This window comes from Gymnodraco acuticeps, unplaced genomic scaffold (assembly GCF_902827175.1).
Source record: "Gymnodraco acuticeps unplaced genomic scaffold, fGymAcu1.1, whole genome shotgun sequence".
Taxonomy (NCBI): domain Eukaryota; kingdom Metazoa; phylum Chordata; class Actinopteri; order Perciformes; family Bathydraconidae; genus Gymnodraco; species Gymnodraco acuticeps.
Window position 1 is genome coordinate 12,123 of NW_022992133.1, and position 24,963 is coordinate 37,085.

General features: G+C 43.6%; 1 protein-coding gene across 1 annotated transcript; it reads right to left on the reverse strand.

Moving 5' to 3' along the window:
* Nucleotides 1-1,545: 1,545 nt before the first annotated feature.
* On the reverse strand, nt 1,546-23,066 carry LOC117538261 (L-amino-acid oxidase-like). The gene is given in 10 exon segments (XM_034203857.1): nt 1,546-2,752; nt 3,377-3,863; nt 7,016-7,152; nt 7,301-7,369; nt 7,627-7,710; nt 7,712-7,832; nt 8,796-8,837; nt 9,088-9,200; nt 21,425-21,762; nt 22,984-23,066. Coding segments are annotated over 10 exon segments (1,728 nt in total). The 5' UTR covers nt 23,015-23,066; the 3' UTR covers nt 1,546-2,446.
* Between the last annotated feature and the right edge of the window lie 1,897 nt (nt 23,067-24,963).

The following is a 24,963-nucleotide window of genomic DNA, read 5'->3' on the forward strand; positions in this document are numbered from 1 at the left end:
GTCACTTTAATCACCCTGTCTTTCTGCAGCCTTTCTGTTCACTGCAGTCTGATTCGTCCAGGGCCAGGGGGCGGGAGCAGGGAGCGCGTTGACCAATCAAAGCAAAGGGCTTTCCACACCATCACAGCCATATGGGCGTGACGTGGCTTTGGTTTGCAGGCATGATCGTGAGTCTGTCTCTGGGGAAATCTAAGTTGCTGAACACCGAGGTTGGCTGTGCGCTGGAACATTCTCCACACTGGTTCAGTCTGCCCAGCAGTCTGGTGCTGCCGCCGCTGTTCCTGCACCGAGCCGGAGAACTCTTCTGTGTGAAGTAATGTGCCGACTCTGAGGTTAGCATCGCAAGGGCTCCCTAAACAAAACACCAATCAGATCTCTCGAATGGATTTTGGATTGGATTCAATGTTTATGATTCCTAAAGGTCCCCTATTATGCGGGTTTTCATCAATATATGATAGGTCTCAGATATATACAAAACATGTGTCTGAAGTGTTTGGCTCATTGCAGCATTACCCATAATCCCCTCTGTTTCAGCCCTGTTTCAAAAGTGCTGATTCTCTGTCTGTTACTTTAGATGAAAATAAGGAGCCCCTCCCCACGCCCCTCTGAGAGACATTTGGTTACAAAGAACTCAATGGAGCTCTAGGATGAGATTCAGGTGATAAGGGGGGGGGGGGGGTTACCTTGGTTGCTGATTGGCTAATGGTTACACAAGACAAAACATCGTTATGACATCATAAAGTGGCCAAAATCTGATCAGCTCATTTTCAGACAGGTTTTTATAGAAATGGATCAAAAAGAGAGAAAATCTTTGTTCCTGAAACTTTCAGAGTCTCTTTCCACAGAGGGGACACATGTTGATGTAGAAGAGACATGAAGAAGAGGGGACACATGTTGATGTAGAAGAGACATGAAGAAGAGGGGACACATGTTGATGTAGAAGAGACATGAAGAAGAGGGGACACATGTTGATGTAGAAGAGACATGAAGAAGAGGGGACACATGTTGATGAAGAGAAGAGAGGACCATTGAAGAAGGAGGGACACATGTTGATGTAGAAGAGACATGGAGAAGAGGGGACACATGTTGATGTAGAAGAGACATGGAGAAGAGGGGACACATGTTGATGTAGAAGAGACATGGAGAAGAGGGGACACATGTTGATGAAGAAGAGACATGGAGAAGAGGGGACACATGTTGATGTAGAAGAGACATGAAGAAGAGGGGACACATGTTGATGTACAAGAGACATGGAGAAGAGGGGACACATGTTGATGTAGAAGAGACATGGAGAAGAGGGGACACATGTTGATGTAGAAGAGACATGAAGAAGAGGGGACACATGTTGATGAAGAAGAGACATGGAGAAGAGGGGACACATGTTGATGTAGAAGAGACATGAAGAAGAGGGGACACATGTTGATGTAGAAGAGACATGAAGAAGAGGATTTTGCAGAATAAGTTTTAACACGCTTTGCAGAAATCTCCACATAATAATGTGGAGGAAATTCTTAAGAGAAACTGATAAATGATTCATGGACAAAGTTTGTCTTTTGTTATATTTAATAAAGTAATAAAGAAAGTCCATATAGAATTGAAATCGATCCCAAATGCAGGAACAGAGCAGCTTCATCATCAGGATGAAATGGCTTCGACCCCAGAACACAGCTTACAGTCTCATTATATGTAGAGAGAATATCCAACTGGTCCCACCCTTCAATTCTCTCAGGCATTATCTAAACATCCCCATCATTAAACTAAACCATTAAACCTCCCAGTGCTCAACCATTTGCAAATCCACCTTTTGCCCTTCCTGACAGGTCAAACATGTCCCTGTGAAACACACACAGGACTACAACTACAAAGAAACCCACTTTATGATTCTTAAGCTTACTTACAATCAACACAAATACAGAGATAATGAATTAGAGCACGGCCACAGCTTTTCACTCCAGAAATCAAGAGGTGGTGTTAATATGTGAGATTACCCTGCTGATCTAAACGTCCAAGTATCATAAACGTGTGTTTGTATTTTCTGTAATAATCCAAAATCACATGAGAAATCCCATTGGCTTTTTGTGAAAGGAACCAGCCTTCAGGGTCAAATACAACATCCCTGCACCATATTTATTATATCTTAGACATTTTTTACCGATGTTAAGAGACATAGAATTCATGTTTTGGGATCATTTTGTTAGGGTCAGATTTGTTTTAAGGTCTTTGGTTTTCACTTGTTTCTGTATAATATACTCTCTTCAATTAAAAACGTCCTCTATACATTTTTAATGCAGGACTTTTACTGTAACAGAGTATTCCTACACTCTGGTACTTCTACTTTTACTCAAGTACAAGATCTGAGTACTTCTACTATACTTTTGGTTTTTCTGCTTATTGCATCAGGGCTTTAAAACTAAAGTGATCTCTAGTATTTGCAGGATTTAAGACGCTACAACTCGTCATGCTGTTGAGTTCTCGCTGCCTCTTCGTTAATGTTAGTAGCCGCCCTGATGGCGGACTTCATGGCCGTCTCGATCCAGGCGTGAGGGTAGGCGGTGTGTTCCCCGGCAAAGTGCACCTTGCCTTCCCTTCTGAACAGCTCCTTGGAGTAGTATTCAGAATGCTGGAAGGGAGTGAAGAGAGCAAAGGCGCCCAGGCTATGAGGGTCGGCGCTCCACTTCTTCACGACCACCCCGGTACAAAGAGCCCACACTTTCTTCCCGTGGATCCGCTCCAAGTCTCTCAGCGCCAGCTCCTTTTTCAAAGATTCAAAGATTCAAAGGTTTCATCATCATATGCTCAAAGCTACAGTGTAGAAATAACAATGCAATTCTTCTGACCTGAGCTCCTCCAACAATGCAACATTTATAATAAAATACAAAATAAAAAGTAGTGCAAGAAGTCAATAGAATATGATATGTACAAGAACAGAATATTAAATTAAATAATGTAAATTAAGACAAAATTAAATACGGTTTATTGCGGTGATTTCTATTTCGATAAATAATTTTAAAAAATGAATTACGCTGACAATATACTTTATTTTAACAATTTATATTGTGACTTTTTTCCAAAGATAATGTAATATTCATTGACTTTATACTTTTTTCCGACTTATTTCATTGTGTTTTTTTACAAACTATACTTTGACTTTTTTACGAGATATTTTTCATTATTTTTCAATAGTTTAGAGATAAACTGTTTTCATCATGCTTTATACGATATATTTTTGCAACTACTTTCTATTTCAACTTGGATGAAATTAAATAATGTAAAGTAAGACAAAATCAAATACGGTTTATTGCGGTGATAACTATTTATATAAATAAGTATATTGCAAGATGACAAACAGGAATGTTTATCGGGGCACTTTACAGACCTTGAGGTCTTCGTCGCTCGCTCCCAGGAAGAGGAGGGAGTCGTCGGACCAGGTGTAGGAAGCCAGCAGAACCCCGATGTCTTTATTGTTCGGGAAACTGTGACTCGGGTAGTAGATGAACCGAGAAGGACCGTCGGTGATGCTCTTCCCGCCATGGATGCCATCCTCCAACCAGAACTTCTCTTTAAAAGTGAGGATGATCTTAGTGGAGCTATCGTAGTGGACGCCCTTCAGGACTTCCATCTTTTTAATGGACAGAGGTGGAACAAAGTCCATGAAAAGGGCTGCTTTGGCCGTGGTGGTCACCAGGACAACGTCAGCATGAAGGTCAGTAAGAGGAAGTTCTCGATCGGTCTGATAGGACACGATGACCCCTCGATCTGATTGGCTGATACGTTTGACCTTAGAGTTGAGGAGGATGGGGACGTGGAGGACAGTGTGGAAAGCTTCGGTCAGCAGATCAGACCCGCCGTTCACCTCATAGTACCTGTAAGAGAACATTTTTTTAGTTTCCTTGTATCAGCCACAAATGTAAGTAATATGTGATCAGTGACCTCTGGATTTCTTTATATGTGTGCCGTTGGAGAGGCAATAAAACACATGTTGATTACATCTGAAACTCCACATATTCACACCACTTTATGATCTTTGAAGTACAAAAGCTAACGTTAGGCTATAAGGAACTACAGCACGGTCACATGACTTCACGTCACCACCGCTAAGCTAAAGGCGGCTAATGTTGGGCTATAAAGGAACTACAGCACGGTCACATGACTTCACGTCACCACCGCTAAGCTAAAGGCGGCTAATGTTGGGCTATAAAGGAACTACAGCACGGTCACATGACTTCACGTCACCACCGCTAAGCTAAAGGTGGCTAATGTTGGGCTATAAAAGAACTACAGCACGGTCACATGACTTCACGTCACCACCGCTAAGCTAAAGGAGGCTAATGTTGGGCTATAAAGGAACTACAGCACGGTCACATGACTTCACGTCACCACCGCTAAGCTAAAGGTGGCTAATGTTAGGCTATAAGGAACTACAGCACGGTCACATGACTTCACGTCACCACCGCTAAGCTAAAGGCGGCTAATGTTGGGCTATAAGGAACTACAGCACGGTCACATGACTTCACGTCACCACCGCTAAGCTAAAGGCGGCTAATGTTGGGCTATAAAGGAACTACAGCACGGTCACATGACTTCACGGCACCACCGCTAAGCTAAAGGCGGCTAATGTTGGGCTATAAAGGAACTACAGCATGGTCACATGACTTCACGTCACCACCGCTAAGCTAAAGGCGGCTAATGTTGGGCTATAAAGGAACTACAGCACGGTCACATGACTTCACGTCACCACCGCTAAGCTAAGGTGGCTAATGTTGGGCTATAAAAGAACTACAGCACGGTCACATGACTTCAAGTCACCACCGCTAAGCTAAAGGAGGCTAATGTTGGGCGTGATGACGTTTAGTCGTCTCGTTTAGACACTTGTAAGCAACAGCCTTTTTTTTTTTTACCAGTGGGGTATTTACTGACGTATTTTATGTCGTAGAACAACACGTGAACATTTGATAAGCTTGTCTTTGAGAGGAAGAACAGTAAGAGGTTAATTGCCTCATTAACCCTTGTATGGTATTCAGTATTTCATTATTCAGCTAAAGAAAAATGATATGATAAATTAGTTCTTCAAACCCACACTCAATGGCCTTTGCTCATTTTCTGTGAAGCACATATATCAGAACACATTTCCAATGACCATTCACTGTACCCCCTATTTACATTACATACAGGGTGTTTGGGTCCGCTGGACCTGGGGCGAACAAAAGTGTTGCACCTATCTGGGCCGTGTGTGTGTGTGTGTGCATGTATGTGTTTGTGTTAGTGTGTGTTGTGTGTGTGTGTGTGTGTGTGTGTGTGTGTGTGTGTGTGTGTGTGTGTGTGTGTGTGTATGTGTGAGACTTTTGTGTTTCTGCCCCTGCCATTCTCGCACAAGGTTGCAACATTGGGACACCTGTCTGCTCTCACATTCTCGCATTATGTTTTGCGGGAACCAATCTTTATTTTTTTCACACTCTATCCCAGCTGAACATTAGGGGCAAGACACAATAAATAAAGCTTTGCCAGTTTGGGTCCTTTTCACAACTGATCAAGATGGCCAAACGATTCTCTGCTCAGAGAACCTTTGGAGAAACAAAAAAGTCGGGCCCCCCCAACACAAGTCAGGCTCAGTGGCGGCGCCAGAGATTTATTTTGGGGGTGATGTGGGGTAGCTTGACGTTTCATAGAGGGTGCTCAAACATTTAGGGTTTCCCATTAATGTACCGGTCGCTACAGTTGAATTTTCTACTGCAACACTCCCCACGCATATACACAACGTTCCCGCAACTGTTACAATGAAGGCACGATAATCAGCTCACGGCATATAAGCAGGGGTAAAGTGTTATTTTTATAGGTGGGGAGTGGACCTCACATAGGGGGGTCCGGGGGCAAGCTCCCCCTGGAAGATTTATTTTTAAATATTGAAGTTAAAAGCATCAATCTGCTGCACTTTGAGAGCAAAATGAAGAGATCTATGGACATCTCTCAACACAGATGAAACTTAACTGTAAACAGATTTACTTTTTCTTTATGGATATTTTACAAATCACCCTTTTAAACTTTATTCTTGTTTTACTGTCATATAGTATTTCATACCTGTTTTTAATGTATTCTCTTATTTTTGTATAACTATAATGATCATATAAACGTGTGCCTCGGACATAATTGTTTACATTAATGGTGACCAAAACGTTTGAGACCCACTGAGATAACACTGAGAGTCCTTTAGCTCACTGAGCCTCTCAGTCTGACAGGAGAGGACTCTCCTCCACTTTGTTGCTGAAAAAACTCCTTATATCCGTTAGCGTAGCTCGCTAGCACCAGAAGCTAACAACAACGATCTCCGGTACCGGTGCGCTCTCTCTCGCGCGCACGCACACGAAATGGCTCGTTTCACACACACAGAGCCGAGCTTTAATGAAACACAGAGACCCAGACGTAATAGTACTGCATCATATTATTTTCGAATCAATAATTATTCAAATTGTGATTTTTTAAATTTTTAATCTAAACCATTTTTCCTCCTGGTCTCTCGCGCCCCCCCTGTCATGCCTCGGCGCGCCCCACACTTTGGGAACCGCTGATGTAGAGGAAGAGGAAGAGGTTTCAGAATGTGAGGATCACATTTCTGAGAATTCTGAGTCTGACAGTGACTTTGAAGAAGAGGATGAGATTGAGCATCAGCTAGTAACAAAGAAAATATTGAGCCATAGGACCAGCCGGTCAGCAAAAAAACGAGTAGCACTTTAATTCATTAATGTGATCTAACAAATGTAAAAGGGCAAATATTAACCATATGTATTATGTACTGTTTATATTGATTGTAATTGAGATGAAGTAAATATCTGTTGAGTATTTTAACATAAAATAGTTTGATTGTGTTGAATTGAAGCCTAAAAAGGCAGGGGGTCCACCAGACCCACGAATACTGGCTGAGTAACAGAAATATGAACACCACACAAGGGTTAAAGACTCATTGCTGCACCGTTCTGTAACGTAAATGAATTAAGGAAAAGGTGAAACTGTAAAACGGTACGTGGTGTTGTCGTTGATGTCACTCTGGTCGTAGATCATCTCGGTCAGAGCGAGGTACATCAGGCTCTGTTCGTTCAGTAAGTCTCCGATCATCCTAATCGCCTCCGGACTCAAGCCACCTTCTGCCTTCAGATACTCCTGGGAAACAACACAGGGAGGGTTTCTACGTCATAGTCATTACAAATTCTGTCTTTCATCAAAACTAAAATGAAGTGTTCTACCCTTGTAAAATGTGCTTTGGAAGTACATCAAATACATTCTTTTTACAAATAAAAATTACATTCACCTTCACAGAGTAGTGGTCGTACTTCTGGAGCGCAGCTTTGCAGCCATGTGTGTACACTTCATCTTTCACCTGGAGGGAATATTATTAACATCTCAGCTGTTATTTGTTATATATCTGCATATTGTGGGTGAGGACAAATACCAAGCAATAATAGATAACAAACGTTCATAGAAAATCTGTGTAGCAATGATTCAATATTGAATATTCTCTTTTGTGATATTGGGTAAATTCATTTGCCATTATTATTATTTTTTTAACTTTTATAATCTTATTACAATTATTACTAGTATTATTATTTCAATGTATTGTATTTATGTGCAATGTACCTTCTGCAGAGCTCCCTGCATTAGCTGGTCGGCAGACTTCCCCCTCTCGCCTTCCGACACGTTATACTCCAGGATGTTTGGATCAGCCTTTCACAGCGGACGTCTTCTTCTTCAGCAGCCCGTTCACCAGGTAGAACGTGTTCCCGTCCTCCATGATGAATGGATTCAGCTTCACCTCCAGTTCTTTAGCAAACCAGAGGACGATGCTGCCAACAGACGCATTTACATGTTTCAGACTTAAAGGTCTCCTATCATGCAAAATGCACTTTTTGATGTCTTTTCTGCATAAATGGGTCCCCGGTGTGACCCCAGAGTGTCCCCGGTGTGACCCCGGTGTGACCCCGGTGTGACCCCGGTGTGTCCCTGGTGTGTCCCCGGTGTGTCCCCGGTGTGTCAGGTGTAGTGGACATTTCTTTACCTTACCTTATATGCTAAAACCAAATGCTTCTAAAAGCATTGTCTAACACTACTGTATCATTTTCCTATTATGTGCTGTTTTCTCTGCATACTCTAATGGAGGTTTTATTCCCAAGCGCTTCAAGGCCACAGAGCTGATTTGGCAGACTATGTTGAGACTACTCCTCTTCACACAAAGTCTCACAAGAGCTTCCCTATTCTGAGCTCAAGGACAGGTGTCTAATAACAATATGAGACCGTGTGAAGACAGATTTCTGAGCATCCCGCCCTTTCCTGTATATAAGCGTTGCTATTTTATTACTACTGCGCACACTCCTGCAGACTATCCTATACTCTGTGAGACCTGTGTCTTTATATTTGAAGCTTCAAATAAATAACCAGAAAGACAACTCTGTCTGTTTCACCATTTATTTTTGATCTTTCTGACTTGTGAATCTCCACAGTATTGGGTCTCAGATTTCTATAACACAGGAGACTCACAAAGTGTCAGAGAATAAAACCCTCTCTCTTTTCCTCCGTACCCACATCTCTAAAAACGGGGGAACAACGGAGCTGATCCAGATTTGACGACATTACTAAAATGTGGGCGGTCTCTACACCCATGGGCCAATCAGAAACGTTGCTGTCAGAAACAATGAGAGACATATTTAGGAAGTAATTATGGTCTGTGTTTACATTAGCATCGCTAACACTCAGAGCTAACCTGTACTGGAGAGCATGTGTAAAGAAGCAGGAAGTAAAAAGGAACTCACCTTGTGGTAAACCTGAGAGAGAGAACGAGTTTGAGCTCCATCCTGTTTCAGAAATAATCCTTGATGTGGTTTTGATTTTTTAATCTACAGACCCAGAATCAGCACTTTAGTAACAGCTGAAATAGAGGGACTTGAGGCTAGAATGGGTGATTTGTTTGGTATTTTTAGCAAAACACTTCAGACATGTTTTTAATACATTTGTATATATCTGAGACCTATAATATTCACCTTAATAGGAGACCTTTAAGGCGAATAAGATTTATTTCTTCAAACTTGTCTTGTCTGAACTCACCGGTGAAAGCTGGGGATCCTCATGGCTCCAAGCTCAGCGAACCATCCCTCCTCCTCGTTCCTGTGGGTATGCACTCGGCCTCCAATACGCTCACTGGACTCTACTATGGTTACCTTGTAGAACAAATTAAAATAACGTCATTAAATTCCTGATTTCCGCCCCAAAAATAACCTTTAAATTAAGTCTTTATTCGGTCTTCAGTGTGTTGCATCCTTTAAGGAGCCTTGGGGTTTTCCTTGTGCATATGACAATGAAAGCTTCAAATCATGATAACATTTTTTTAAAGCTACTTTAATTTATTAAACCTTATTTTAGAGTCTTTAGATCATGAGAAATAGATTTATAAAGCACTTTTTCTTTCTTCTTAACCTGTTAAGCCCTGAGCCTGTTTTTCAGGTCTCAGGCTCAAAAATGACATTCCCAGAACAAATGACCATATCTTCTAAAAGGGTTAAATTAATAATCTTTATTCTCAAAGCAATGATAAACCTGTGAGTTGGATGTAGAAAAGTCAGAATCAATATAGATGTTTTTTATTTTAAAGTAAATTCAGATTGTAAAACAATTTAAAGTATAGAGTCCATCCAAAAATAAACCATTACTTGTAGTGAAAACCACCCTTGAATGATGGGAAAGTAGACTAAAAGCTTTAGGAATCCAAACATAACATATAATAAGTACCCTGTATCGAGATTGATGAAAAACAAGTTAAATTTGACCTTTTTAGAGAGGTTTAGAAAAAGAAAACACCTCTGGGGTCATTTGGGTGGATTTGGGTGGATTTGCCATACTGTATCTCTGGAACCCATCGGTCGATTTTGATGATTGACACCTCTTTTGAACCGTTAGAGCCAATAGAATCGAGGGGAGGTTCCTAACTCCATCTAAACATTACCATCGGTACAGCGCCGCCATCATGCCCAAAACCGGAAGCTCTCATACACTCTCGTATGAAAACGCCGGTTATTGACATAAATGTTATGATGGATTATCAGTAATCATTTCAAAGTGACACAGAGAGATTGGATTAACCTTCAGCAGCGTTTATATGCGTTGTAATGCCCTTGAACACAACTTTTGATCAGAACAACAGCAAAGGTAAGACGTATTTATATTTATAAAGTGAAGTTGTGTGTTGTCTTTCCTGGCTTTCGCTGCCGCGAGTTTTGGTCGCGGCAGTGATGATACTTATACCATTGGAATCCGTGGAATCTCAGCTTTCATATGATATGTAGTTTGTGCAGATCCGGTGAAGTATACAATATTTATACCGTGAGTTATGTGCTAAGTGCGTTAGCACTCTTTCACTTAGTGCTAATTCAGAGGCTCGGTGTTAGATTTGTGTTTTTATTTCGTTAAAAATGGTTCATATCGTCAGTTAGCTGAGTTTCTTCCCGTTAAGTGGCTATGACATATTCATAGTTTTTTAAATGTTAAGAAGCCCTGAGATGCTGTTTCTTGCAACTCGATTTTGACAGGATAACAACTGGTGACTTCTAGAATTGTGTGAGTAACATTCTGTTTTTAGACTTCTCTGTTTCAGTGTGTGTACTCTGTATAAATGCTCTGTAGTTGATCTGATTGAAATTGGGATTTTAAATCTAAAAACCGCTACAGTATCTGTCAGGCAGAAACTTGGGACAATTCATTTGACTGAAACCTTAAAACTGAACTAACTGACTGCTAGGGTTAACTTTGATTTAACCCTTCTCTTGCGTTAGGTCATACCCCCCTTCCAATGCTATTTTCGGTCAAAATTGACCGGTGTGTTTTGCACAGTGATATCTCTGGAACCCCTTATCCAATTTTGATGGTTGACATCTCATTTGGACAGTCAAAGCAAGTGGAATCAAGGGATGACAAACAGAATGACACCAGGGGCCTATACTACGAAGCTGGTTCAACCTAACCTGGATATGTTTGAGTTAGCCGGTTGGCCTAATCCAAAACATACGCGCTCTCGCTAAACTGTACTACGACGCTGGTTATCAAGTGGATCGCTCAAGCCAGCCGTTTCCTATCTAGTTAGGTGCGCGTTCACATGAAAGGGGTGGTATCTGGAGCATTCGACCAATCACAAACATGGAGAAGCATACTGACAGCGCAGCGTTATACTTCCTGAATGAAAAGTGAACTTTAATACTAGTCAAAAATGAAGAAGTTAAACTTTAAACATCCATGACTTAAACGCTTGATCCAGGATCAAAGCCACAGAGCTGCACCTGCAAGGTGAATACAGCTGGTAACAGAACAAGTGTTTGAATGCGTACATTAACAGCTTTATGATATCACTGCCCGTCTAAGACACCATCTGACTTTCATTACATTTGTCTCGAGTGTTTCGTCAACTTAATGTGTTGCTTAAAATAATACTTCTGCATCCAGTCTGTGACGCTGTGAGTGTTGCACGGCCAGATACGGCTCAGCTGACTCAGATCAGGAGATGATACATTATGAAGTGATATGGACTGTACTTAATGTGACTCTGATCCGGTTACTTATGTTGTGGCAGATATTTCAGTAAGCTTTCTTAACGCTAATGTTATAATAGTCAGATTGCTCTGAAGATGGAGGTGATATTCTATTCATGTTCACGTTCACACAGTCGCTGATTGTTGCCGGCCGTCTTTCCTGCGACGGCAGCTTTTCTGTATTCCCTTTCTCCTGTAATATGACTTGATCTCTTTAAACTCCACACTGAGCTCTGATTGGTCAGCAGGCAGTGCATTCACTGAGTTGAGCTCTTAGCCTGCAACCTAACCTGGTCCCGACCAGGTTAGCCGCTTAGCATAAGTTACCATGGAGATCTAGCCTGCTAAAAAGAGAACCAGCTTCGTAGGACCGGAAAGCCGGAGTTTTCCCTGAATTTAGCCGCTAAGAGAACATCCTGCTTCGTAGTATACCCCCCAGGTGTGAATTTCATATTATTTTTGGCAGTAAGTTCAAAGATAGTGCTTATTTTACATTACTGTATATTATAAAAATGCTTGCCATGTAGGCTGTGTTTACTGGATATGGAAATGATTTAGTTAGTGTTGTAGCTGAGATTCTTCCCGTTCCAATGATGTATGGGATGTATTGATTTGATACAAGCAAGCCAGTGTTCATGTCATGGCCCGGACCCACCGGTGGGCCCATCAAGTTCAGCATTCATTGTGATATATATATAAAATAAGACACTGATACTGTTTTCTTCAATGAACATTTATTGAAAGAGAAAAATACCATAACAGAACATGTGTGTGTGTGAGTGTGTGTTCACATGTGTTCACGCACATAGTTGGCAATGCAAAATTGTGGAATGTCACCTCAGGCTCCTCTCCCTCAGGGGCCTTTCCCTCAGGGGCCTCTCCCTCAGGGGACTCTCCCTCAGGGGACTCTCCCTCCTCTCCCTCAGGGGCCTCTCCCTCAGGGGACTCTCCCTCCTCTCCCTCAGGGGCCTCTATCTCAGGGGACTGTCCCTCCTCTCCCTCAGGGGCCTCTCCCTCAGGGGCCTCTTCCTGGTCTGTTGTGTAGGCTCATAGTCTGGATCGCTGTTGTCTTCCATTTCTGAGACATCTGGTTCAATCTCCTCTTCATCTGGTTCAAAAAATGTGTCCAGAGCCCCACGTACAGAAAATCGCCTAATCGGTCGCCTGCTCATTGTGTCAATGAGTCAAATGTGAGCAAGGCACAAATATAACTGCTTGAGAGCCAGTAAGGGAGGCGCATGTAGCGCGAGAAAGTGAGAGGTTTGTGTTTCTCGAGGGGCACAGAGCTTGCAGTGAATTAACTAATTAAAGGGGCGTGGTCCCACAGCTGTGAGAAATCAGCAATCAGGTGTCCATTTTAGGTAACTTTCCTGGAGCGTCAGACGAAGACTGACAAAGACAAAGGAGTCCTGTTGGAGTAAGACTGACAAAGACAAAGGAGTCCTGCTGGAGTCCCGAGGGAGGCAAAGAGGAGGCAAATCCTACTTTGATTGAGCTAAGTATCGCTGGTGTTTTATTTTATTTTGTTGTTTAGCCCCTCATGCTATAATCATGTGTATTTTCTCCATTCCTGTTTATGTGTCGTCTCGCAATTATCACTGGCCCCGTGTATCTCGTAATCGATATAACCGGCCTGCTCTCGTCTATCCCACATGCTCCACTGAGATCCAACATCTAGTTTCAGGTGGCCTGTGGAACTGCCAGTCAGCTTATCCTAAAGCTGACTTCATCTCTGGCTCTGGATTTCCTTGCTCTCACTGAGACCTGGATTACTCCATCCAACACATCCACCTCAGCAGCTCTCTCCACTGGATATTCCTTCCCCCATACACCCAGACCCACTGGCAGAGGAGGTGGCACTGGTCTCCTGCTCTCTCCCAAATGGAGCTTTTCCCTCTTCAAGCTACCTAACTTTACTCCTTCCACCTTTGAGTTCCATGCCGTCACAGTAACCCATCCTATACAATTAACCATTGTTGTTCTCTACCGTCCACCAGGCGCCTTGGGGGACTTCTTGGAGGAGTTAGATAATCTCCTCTCACACATCCCTGAAAATGGCCCTCCCGCTGTACTTCTCGGAGACTTCAACCTCCAGACAGGGAAGATAGACTAACTAACATCTCTGTTAACCGCCTTTTGCTTTCTCACTGTCTCCGTCCCCACCAACTCATAAAGCTGGCAATGTCCTTGATCTCATATTCTCAAGGAACTGCACTACTTCTAACCTCTCTGTAAACCCACTCCACACATCCGATCACTTATTTATTTCATTCTCTCTACCCCTTTCCAAACATAACAAACTAATCTCTTCTGACTCTGCACTTGTCCGCCGTAACCTCCGTTTCCTCTCCCCCTCTACCTTTGCCTCATCGGTGCTCTCAGCCCTCCCTTCCTCTGACTCGTTCCAACTCCTGCCTCCAAACTCTGCTCTCTACTCTCTCATCCTCTCTGGACTCTCTCTGTCCTCTCACATCTCGGCAGGCTCGTCAGTCCCTTCCTGCTCCCTGGCTAAATGACGCACTGCGTGCTAATAGAACCGTCCTTAGGGCAGCAGAGCGGAAACGGTGGAAATCCAAACACCATGACGACCTCCTAACCTATCAGGCTCTCCTCTCCTCTTTCTCTGCTTCAATCTCTCAGCCAAAAAGCACTTTCTTTCAAGATAAGATCCAATTCAAGATCCTATTCAAATCCCCAAAAACTATTTTCCATCTTCTCCACCCTCTTGGACCCCCCCAAAGCTCCTTCCCCCTCCTCCCTTCTGTCAAGCGACTTTGTTAACCACTTTGAAAAAAAGGTTGATGATATTCGCTCTTCTTTTTCTGACTCACCTTTACTCACCGCTGGGTCACCAGACCCTCCTTCCACCAACACACTTACCTCCTTTTCCCCTCTCTCTCCAAGTGAGGTTCTTACCCTCATTACCTCTGCCCGCCCTACCACCTGTCCTCTCGACCCAATCCCCTCAAACCTCCTTCAGACTATCGCTCCTGATATTCTACCGTTTCTCACCCATTTCATCAACACTTCTCTAACTTCTGGTCACTTTCCAAACAGTCTCAAGGAGGCAAGAGTAAACCCTCTCCTAAAGAAACCTACTCTCAACCCGTCTGATGTTATAAACTACAGGCCTGTCTCTCTCCTCCCGTTCCTGTCTAAAACACTTGAACGCGCTGTCTTTAAACAACTCTCCTGTTATCTCCATCAGAACAACCTTCTGGATCTGCACCAGTCTGGTTTCAAGGCAGGTCACTCAACAGAAACTGCCCTCCTTGCTGTCACTGAGGAACTGCACACTGCCAAAACTGCATCCCTCTCCTCTGTCATCATCCTGTTGGACCTGTCTGCTGCATTCGACACGGTGAATCATCAGATCCTCCTTCGCACTCTCCAAGAACTTGGAGTTTCAGGCTCTGCACTTTCCCTCCTCACCTCATACCTCAAAGACCGTACCTACAGGGTTACTTGGAGAGGGTCGGAGTCCGACCCTTGTCAATTAACTACAGGGGTCCCTCAGGGCTCTGTTCCCGGTCCCCTCCTCTTCTCCCTGTACACAAACTCACTCGGATCTGTCATTAGCCCGCATGGTTTTTCATACCCCTGCTACGCTGACGACACCCAATTAATTCTGTCCTTTCCCCGCTCAGAGACCCAGGTCGTCGCACGCATCTCTGCTTGTCTAGCAGACATCTCTCAGTGGATGTCTGCTCACCATCTCAAGCTCTACCTTGACAAGACTGAACGTCTTTTCCTTCCGGGAAAAGTTTGTCCCACTCTTGACCTAACAATCAACATCGGCACCTCTGTTGTTATATATCTCACAGGCTCCGCCCTCTACTGGACTCTATGGGTACTACCTTACCCTGCAAGCATTCTCCCACTGAGACTTCTATAGACGTAGCCGGCCTTGGGCGGGCCTACCTGAACAACACATCCTCACTCCCAGGTCGGCCTATGTTGACGTTATGTCAAGTCCTGTGTCGGCTTTTTCCAACGCAAGGGGGGGGCCTTAGCGTCAATTTTCAACGCAAGGGGGGGGCCCTTAGCGTCCATTTTCAGCTTTCCGGAATGTCCATATGCTTCTATGGACGCTCATGGAAGCACGGCATTCGTTTGTGTCGGCTGCCCTTAAAGGCAATGTGAGCGTCCATTCTCATTGGATAACGGAGAATTGTACACCCGGAAATAAGTATTCCCCTTACTGTCGATTGATTTTACAGTGATATCTGCACTACTCATCGACTAAAAAACACCAGATTATCCTTGTTAATTACACAACATTGATTGGTTTAAATTGTGTGCAATGCTTTTGTATTTTTCCCCTTCGATTCGGAGAAACAAATATGTTTTCGGAGTAAAGGATGGCAGAAGACACTACACTACCCAGAATCCACAGCTATCGTTTGGACTACACCATGTGCTCTGTTTGACGTCACGTGATCTTCAAATTTCTCCCTGCAGAAAAATAAAACATGGCCGAACTTCGTTTTATTCTCGATGGAAAATGCCTATTTTAAAGTTAGTTTGGCCATTAAAATGCGTTTTGATGTCATTTGATGCGAGAAATATGAGTTGTTATTTCAGATGATGTGTGCAGTGGATGTACATGATCTTTAGTTTGCTAGTTATTACGAAGATTACTTCAGGAAATTGCGTCCATAACGTTTTCATTGTTACCAAGGTGGTTGCTAGGGACGCTGCTATCGATATTATTTCTGTTATGTTGTGTAACTGTTTAATGGTGTTATCTTTATTGCTACCCCCTTCCCCGTCAATGTATAGTGTTGGTCCACAGCGCAAACATATTAGTTTAACAAAATCTGCATCTAAAGATACGTTATTTCCCCCTGTGCAATTCCAGTCTCACATCTCACAGCACATCGTCATTAACAAATACCGGAAACAGACCGAAAACATTTTTAAAATAATACTTTATTCCGAGTGTGCTTGCTTTTCTCTTTGGAAGTCATCACATAACGGCATTGTAATACACGGTTCGGCTGCATTAAATATTACATATCTGCCGTAGTTCTGTATTTATAGAGCCCTGATGAGAAGACTTCTAGACAAACATGAGGAACTGAAAACGTGACGTGGATCATAAATATATCAGCCATTAAACAACATCTTACATTTCTTTTCACACAATACGTCTCCTTGCAGTATCAACACTAATTCGGCTGACTTTTATATTTGATCCAATTGGTAGATAGGCTGTATTTACACCATAAAGGTGCACAGCTGATATAAAGGGACACCTAGTGGTTAAAGCATGTTATTGAATTTCATTATTTTTATTATTAGATATTAATAGGATCCCTATAAAGTATATTCATTACTCGTTATTCTCTACTAATAGTTAATTAAAGACTGTATATAATGACTATTTTGCACATCCCTTTCAAGATTTCAAGATTTTCTAAGGTTTATTGACATATCATATAGGCCTACACAACTATGGTGTAGTTATGCATTGAATGAAAAACTTGGGTCGCAGGTTCCTCAATAGTGCATTACAAGACATCTATCAATATTTGTGCGTACCTCCAGCAATGTTAACTATGTTGAAGCACTTATTTTAACTGATATTATACATAATGTATTATACTCTTATAAGATGTATGTAGATATTTCATCTCCGGCCTTGTCAGGTATTGAACAATAAATAAATAAAGAACACAGAATTGTTAAATATAAAACACAGAATGTGTGTGATTTTACTAAATGATTTACAAATAAACACCACTGCATATTTAACTGTTACACATGCTGATGTAACGCAAATGTTCCAACTTGGGATCAATAAAGTATATCTTATCTTAAGCTGATCGATGGCTACTGCCATATTTGCAAAATGTGCCTCTGAACCTTGACAAGTGCATGTTTCAGGCTTATCAATTAATGTAATGTTATCAATTAACAACAGGGGTCACAAACATAAGACCAGCTGTTAAATAAAGCTCTTCTGACCTTAGCTGGCATGTGTGTATATATATTAATGCTGCCCATTATGGGCACAAGCAATTTTCACCCGAGTGTTTGGGGGACCAGGATATGGCCGAGGCGGTGCCATTCACGTTCGCGATTCTTTCCGGGTCTGGCGTCCATGGAAGTCCACTGCCCAGGGCTGTGCTCTCCCTGGATGATGATCATGGCGGCGGGTGTGTGGGCTACTCACTCATTGCTAGAGATGCCCCCACCTCACCAGGTCAGAGCGATTATTGGGCCGCAAGGCCGAATAAGTAGCTTGGTCCACAGGCCTTGCCCCAGGCCCGGTTCCCCCGGGGACCGGTGCTTGGTGGCTTCACATGATATAGGGTCGACCCTACTTGATCACAGGCCACCGCCGCTGCCCGCCGTGTGATGTCCCTGGGATATCACGCCGCGTGGCACTTTCCAAAGAGGACCGTGTTGATCTCCTGGGAGCCCCCGTGTTTACGGAAGGGCTCTTTGGATCGATCTCCTTGCTCACGGGATGAGGAGTAGTCGCAGCGTGGCTGCTTCTTGCCCATCCCCAGAGGAAGAAACACTGTCCTACACTCCCCGCCCTTGCTGTAAACCCCAGTATAGGGAGCCAGCAGGTGGGCGTGTGCACGTGAGTGGAATAAACCGAGTGCTGTCAAAGCACTGTGCGGGTTCAAGAGACGCTATTGCCAGCGTGCTGTTGTCAGAAAACACACCTTGCCTGGTATAATAGCTCCGATTAATGCATTTCACCGTTGCAATAGGAAATACAGCGTTAATACGTGGGCGTGCGGCCCTCGTGAGAGTGGCCGCGGTGTGTTCAGGGACCCCTGCAGGAGAACGGTGGTTTACGTTTGTAAACTCTAGTTCTGGAGTGAGGTGTGTGTGTGTGTGGGAAAAATGCATTCAGTAAAGACTATTGCATTTATCCCAGAGTAAGAGTCATTTCTCTCCACAATTCCACTTTTTCATACCCCTGCTACGCTGACGACACCCAATTAATTTTGTCCTTTCCCCGCTCAGAGACCCAGGTCGTCGCACGCATCTCTGCTTGTCTAGCAGACATCTCTCAGTGGATGTCTGCTCACCACCTCAAGCTCAACCTTGACAAGACTGAACTGAAGGTGGGCCAGCCCTGGGCGGTTACCCAGTTCTGGGGGGCGATGTCTCAAGAGGCAGGTGCAATCGGGGCGTTACCCACTCTCGGCCAACCTCTCCAGGCTTGGATCCTGAGAGGGACAGGCTGAGACAGGGTGGACTGTCTGAAAGTGTTATTCAGTCTATCCAGGCAGCTAGAGCTGGATCCACCACAGCCTGTTACAAGCCGAGGTGGCTAGGATTCCAGCGATGGTGTGAGGAGCGGAGAATAGAGCCCCTATCTTGTGAGTTAGGCTCTATTTGTTTCCTTCTTACAGTTACTGGTGGACAGAGGGCTTGCGCATTCAACAGTGAAAGTGTATGCAGCAGCCATCTCGTCCTGCCATGAGGGATTTGGCGGCAGGTCAGCCTTTACAGGGGGTCAGGAGGCTGCGCCCAGTAGTGCACGCCTCCACCCCGCAGTGGGACCTGCCCCTAGTGCTCGGAGCTCTGGTCTCAGAACCATTTGAGCCTCTGGAGCTCTCCTCCCTAAAAGCACTGTCGTGGAAGACAGCATTAATACTTGCCTTAACGTCAGCCAAAAAAAGTGTCCGAGTTAACAGCTCTGTCGGTGCACCCGAGCTGTTTACTGATTCGGGGTGACCGGAGCGGCGCAACACTCAGACCGAACCCCTCCTTTGTGCCCAAGAGCCTAAGGAGTGCGTTCAGGTCGAGGGCTATTCAGTTAGGGGTTTTTTAGTCTTCCACTCCATGGTGGGGACAGGGAAGCTAAACTGCACCTCCTCTGCCCGGTGCGTGCGCTAGCATGTTATGTGGAGCGCACGGCTGCCCTTAGACGCACCGAACAGCTGTTCGTGTGCTTCGGGGGCGGGGTGATCGTGAAAGCTCTGTCCAAGAAACGCCTGGCAGGCTGGCTCTGCGAGTGCATTGCACATGCCTACGGACAGGCAGGGAGAGCCTGCCCCACGGGGATTGGTGTGCAGCTGCTGACCATAAAAGTGTGGAATGTTGTTGTTGGACGACAGTGTGCGTATACATCGGGGCTCCACCCACTGTACCCATAGAGTCCAGTAGAGGGCGGAGCCTGTGAGAGATATAACGCTGGGTTACGTATTGTAACCCTTGTTATATTAGCACAGGCGGAGCCCTCTACTCAGGGCACTGTCTGTCCTATTCCGCTCGCTGAAGAGAGGTGTAGGATGATAGTCAGGAGGCGAGGCCTCCTTTTATACGGTGTGATGCGCGCGCATTCAGGTAGGCCCGCCCAAGGCCAGCTACGTCTATAGAAGTCTCAGTGGGAGAATGCTCGCAGGGTAAGGTAGTACCCATAGAGTCCAGTAGAGGGCTCCGCCTGTGCTAATATAACAAGGGTTACAATATCTAACCCAACGTTTCCCCAACTCAGACTGCAAGGATTCTGGGTGTGATCCTAGATAACAACCTGTCCTTCACTGCAAACATCGCTGCTACAACCCGTTGCTGCAGATACACGCTTTACAACATCAGGAAGATACGTCCCCAGCTGACACAGAAAGCGACGCAGGTTCTGGTCCAGGCTCTCGTCATCTCACGCCTAGACTACTGCAACTCCCTCCTGGCTGGTCTACCTGCATGTGCCATCCGACCTCTGCAGCTCATCCAGAATGCAGCGGCTCGTCTGGTCTTCAACCTTCCTACATTCTCACCACACCACGCCGCGCCGCTCCTCCGCTCCCTTCACTGGCTTCCAGTATCTGCTAGAATCCACTTCAAGACAATGGTACCATGCTGCGAATGGCAGGACATGGTTAAACCGTACACCCCAGCACGTGCACTCCTCTCTGCATCAGCCAAACAGTTCGCTGCACCCGCACTGCGAGGGGGACCCAAGTTCCCATCAGCAAAAACACGTGGGTTTGCTGTCCTGGCTCCAGGATGGTGGAATGAGCTCCCCATTGACATCAGGACAGCAGAAAGCTTGCACATCTTCTGGCGCAGACTGAAAACTCATCTCTTTAGACTCTAATTTGAGCGATATAATTATTAACAAAGCACTTATATACTAACAGTGGACTGGCTTACCTAAAGCCAGTTGAGTAGCACTTGAAATGTTTGGCTCTATGAAACCTGATGTACTTATATGATTCTGTTTTCTTCAAGGTTGTATTTTGTTGGTCGAACGCACTGCTTGTAAGTCGCTTTGGATAAAAGCGTCAGCTAAATGTAATGTAATGTAATGTTGTCCCGGGCTTAACAGGTTAAATCCTATTTTAGTTTAAAGGCCCTGACACACCAGGCCGAAATCGGCCGTTTTCGTTAGTCGGACTAAGAAAGGGGGCCCTGTCGCCCAAACTCAATTTGGTGTGTCCCGCACCGTCGGCCGTGACACGCCTTATTTGGCCTTTCATGGCGGATGCACGGCCGTGCGTCGGCCACAGGCAGCCGGATAAAGAAATCACTCTGATTGGCTGTTCAGCCAGTGAATCAGTGCATGAGAAGCGAAACGGTTGCTTGAGAATGTCTTCCACAAGCAACACTCCAATGGTGTGTTCCAGTGCGAAAACAAGGCCAAGACGCAGGAGAACACGACGACGCAACAGTCGGCGTCGGCGAGTTCTCTGGTGACTGTTTGGTGTGTCAGGGCCTTAAAAGGTATATTTGGAGCATGCACCTTGTTTTATAAAGCAATTTTCACGACCGAAATGTCATTTTAGCGCCTTTAAATCATGAGACATAGTTTTATAAAGCTCTTTTTTTCCGTAACTCCTATTTTAAAGTCCTTAGATCATGATAAATAGTTACTAAAGTGTATTTAGAGCGTGCACCTTGTGCCCGGCGTCCTGCAGCAGCTTTGCAGCCGTCAGTCCTGCAGCCCCGGCCCCGACAATGACCACGTGATGGGAGGAGTTGATGTGAGGAAGGCCGCTCTGCAGCGTCTTCAGGAGTACATCGTAGTCTGTGTCCTGAAGACAGTCCTCCAGATGTTCCTTCAGATTATCCTCCAGATGTTCCTCCAGATGTTCATTCAGATGTTCCTCCAGATGTTCCTCCAGATGTTCATTCAGATGTTCCTCCAGATGTTCCTCCAGATGTTCATCCACACTGCCAGCAGCTGATGATGTGTTTCTGAGGCACAGAGTGAGGAGAAGCAGCCGGACGACACCTGGAAACAGATATTATTATTATTATCTATGTTTATCTATTATTTTTACAATAGTCAATGAAGAGAGGGCAATTTAATTTGAGCATCTGTGCTTCCCTTAGTGCTTCATATGAGTGGGGTAAATAATCAATACAGCATAGTATCGCGGTACCTTGCGTGGCGATACCAAGTATCGATATCTTATTATATACACTTTTATTCATATTTTTTTTTTTCTTCTATAAACTGTAGCATATCCCTCCAAAAGACGGTCGTATATAAAACGGGAAGTTACGTTAAGACATGTATACAATTGCAATGAAAGTAACACAAACAATGCCATCTCCTTTTCAGGTTCAAAGAACACACATTGGGTTATTTACATAAACTATTCATATTGCAAATACATGTTTTAACCAGGAAGGGAAGACGGACATGGATATGAGTCATGTGATTTGCTATATCGCAATATATCGTATCTCAATACTTAGCATATCAGAGAATCGCAATACTATCATATTGTGGCTTAAGTATCGCGATAGTCTCGTATCGTGGGGAGCCTGGTGATTCCCACCCCTAGTGCTTACAAATAAATAAGAATTTAGTGCAAAAGAAACATTAAAATTTGTATTTATTAAACAAAGAACAGGTGTATCAAATATGGCAAAAAGTAATTAAAGAACACTAATTTAATAAACAAAAAAGACTCAGATTTATCAGTTCAAATGATTATTTTTAAAGTTTCTTAAAGGTCATAAAATATGGCAAAATAATAAAAGTGCAAAGCAAATTAAAGAAAGTCCATTTAATTAACAAGAATACTTGTTATTAATCATTATTCTGATGATTTCCTTTTTTAATGTGGATAAAATAAGGCAAAAGCCTGAATACATGTTATTTATTTTAACAGTCAATACAAAGTCAAGTCTACATTTGTAATGACTTGCAGTTAAACCTAGTGGGTTTATATTCTCACTTCCTTTAACACAGCATGTGACCTTTAACACAGCATGTGACCTGTAAAGTACTTCCTGTGAAATCCTTATTTTTCATCATGCGGTGATGAATGATAACTGAAACCATGAACTCAGGAAGCAGAACAAGTGACCGCAGCAACATCTGCATGAAAAACTCTCAACAGACATTATTTTATCAGACACCATTTTAAAAGATGTCTGTCTCTGATATTGTGTCATTTAAAAATTGAGTAAAAACACAATATTGCTGCAAGAAAATACTCACAGGATTTCCACTTCACTGTCTGAGGATCCATGAGTTCAGCTTTCTGAAGAAGGGAAACAGGAACTAAAGGAGGCAGACATCATTACATCCTGTAAATGTACAGTATCTCATCTTGTAAAGTGACGAGACAAACACCGTTTACAGTTAAGAAACACACCAGAAGGATCTTTGTGTGTGTGCGCATGTGTGTATGTGTGTATGTGTGTGCGCGTGTGTGCGTTTGTGTTTGTGTGTGCGATTGTAAAAGCAATATATATATATTTTTAAATGAAATTAAAACGTTATAAAATTAAACACATTTATATACATATACCTCCTCACATGTATTTAGTTGTTTAAATAAAGCTTTTAATATTTTATTTCTATTATATTTACCTTTATCTCCAGAGTCTCCCTCTGACCTCAGAGGGCAGGACAGTTATATGCATACCCCTTTCATCACATTAGTATGCCTATAAAGTGACAGTGGTGACTATAAGGACGTCCCTTTGAAGTTGTGTTTGGGTAATAATTGAAAGAGCTTCAAACCCCTTGATCCTACCCTTTTTTATTGTTTAATTGAACTGTAAAACTATATATCGGTATTGAATAGTTTCTGAGCTTTGATGTTCTTTAAGGCGCTCTTGGAAAAAGTGTTAAATGTTTTTGACGTCACATCCTTCTCCCCCCTCCCCCTCGTCACCCTCACATCCTTCTCCCCCCTCCCCCTCGTCACCCTCACATCATTCTCCCCCCTCCCCCTCGTCACCCTCACATCATTCTCCCCCCTCCCCCTCGTCACCCTCACATCATTCTCCCCCCCCCCCCTCGTCCCCCTCACATCATTCTCCCCCCTCCCCCTCGTCACCCTCACATCCTTCTCCCCCCTCCCCCTCGTCACCCTCACATCATTCTCCCCCCCTCCCCCTCGTCACCCTCACATCATTCTCCCCCCTCCCCCTCGTCACCCTCACATCATTCTCCCCCCTCCCCCTCGTCACCCTCACATCATTCTCCCCCCTCCCCCTCGTCACCCTCACATCATTCTCCCCCCTCCCCCTCGTCACCCTCACATCATTCTCCCCCCTCCCCCTCGTCACCCTCACATCATTCTCCCCCCTCATCCCTTTCCCCTTGCCCCCTTCCTGGGGTTAAAGAGATGTGTTTTCAAAATCTAAACAAGACCAACAATTAAAGGTATTACATTAAGGGAATATTAGATCCAAAAGAGCATGTACACACACACACACACACACACACACACACACACACACACACACACACACACACACACACACACACACACACACACACACACACACACACACACACACACACACCACACACACACACACACACACACTTTTTTGACTGAAAACTTTGTCTGAATAGATTTTCTTTAATGGCACTTGTGATTTTAAAGCTATTTCAGTGGATCAATCCAGTTGTTAAAATCAATGCTGTTTTCTCTTTTCTTGTGTTACAAAGATACTTTTAGATACACTTTTATGTAGGAACACTTTACAACTGTTAGAATGTCAATTACTTTGTAACAAATTGATTTCCTTAAAGACTGTGACTCTAGTTTGTGATTTTAACACTTTTAGTGGAACTAGGCCGTTTTTTTTATATACGTTTATACATAACGATTTCTGCTACGAAGATACTTTTGGATACAGTTTGATGTATGAAAACTGTACAACTGGTAGAAAGTACTTTTATTGAACAGATTTTCTCTTAAAGGGAAGTTTTGTGATGTTAGCTCTGTTTTGGTAAAATGATTTTTGTTTTTTTTCTCCTACAAAGATACTTATAGTTACACTTTAATGGATGCAGAACTTTACAACTTGGTAAAATATGAATGAATTTGTAATGAATTGAGTTTCTTAAAGAATCCAACTCTAAATGGAAAGTTTGTGATTTTAACACTGTTTCGATGAAACAATGCACACAAACCATTTTTTTTAAGTATATGCTTTTAGATGCTTTGCTTTGATATAT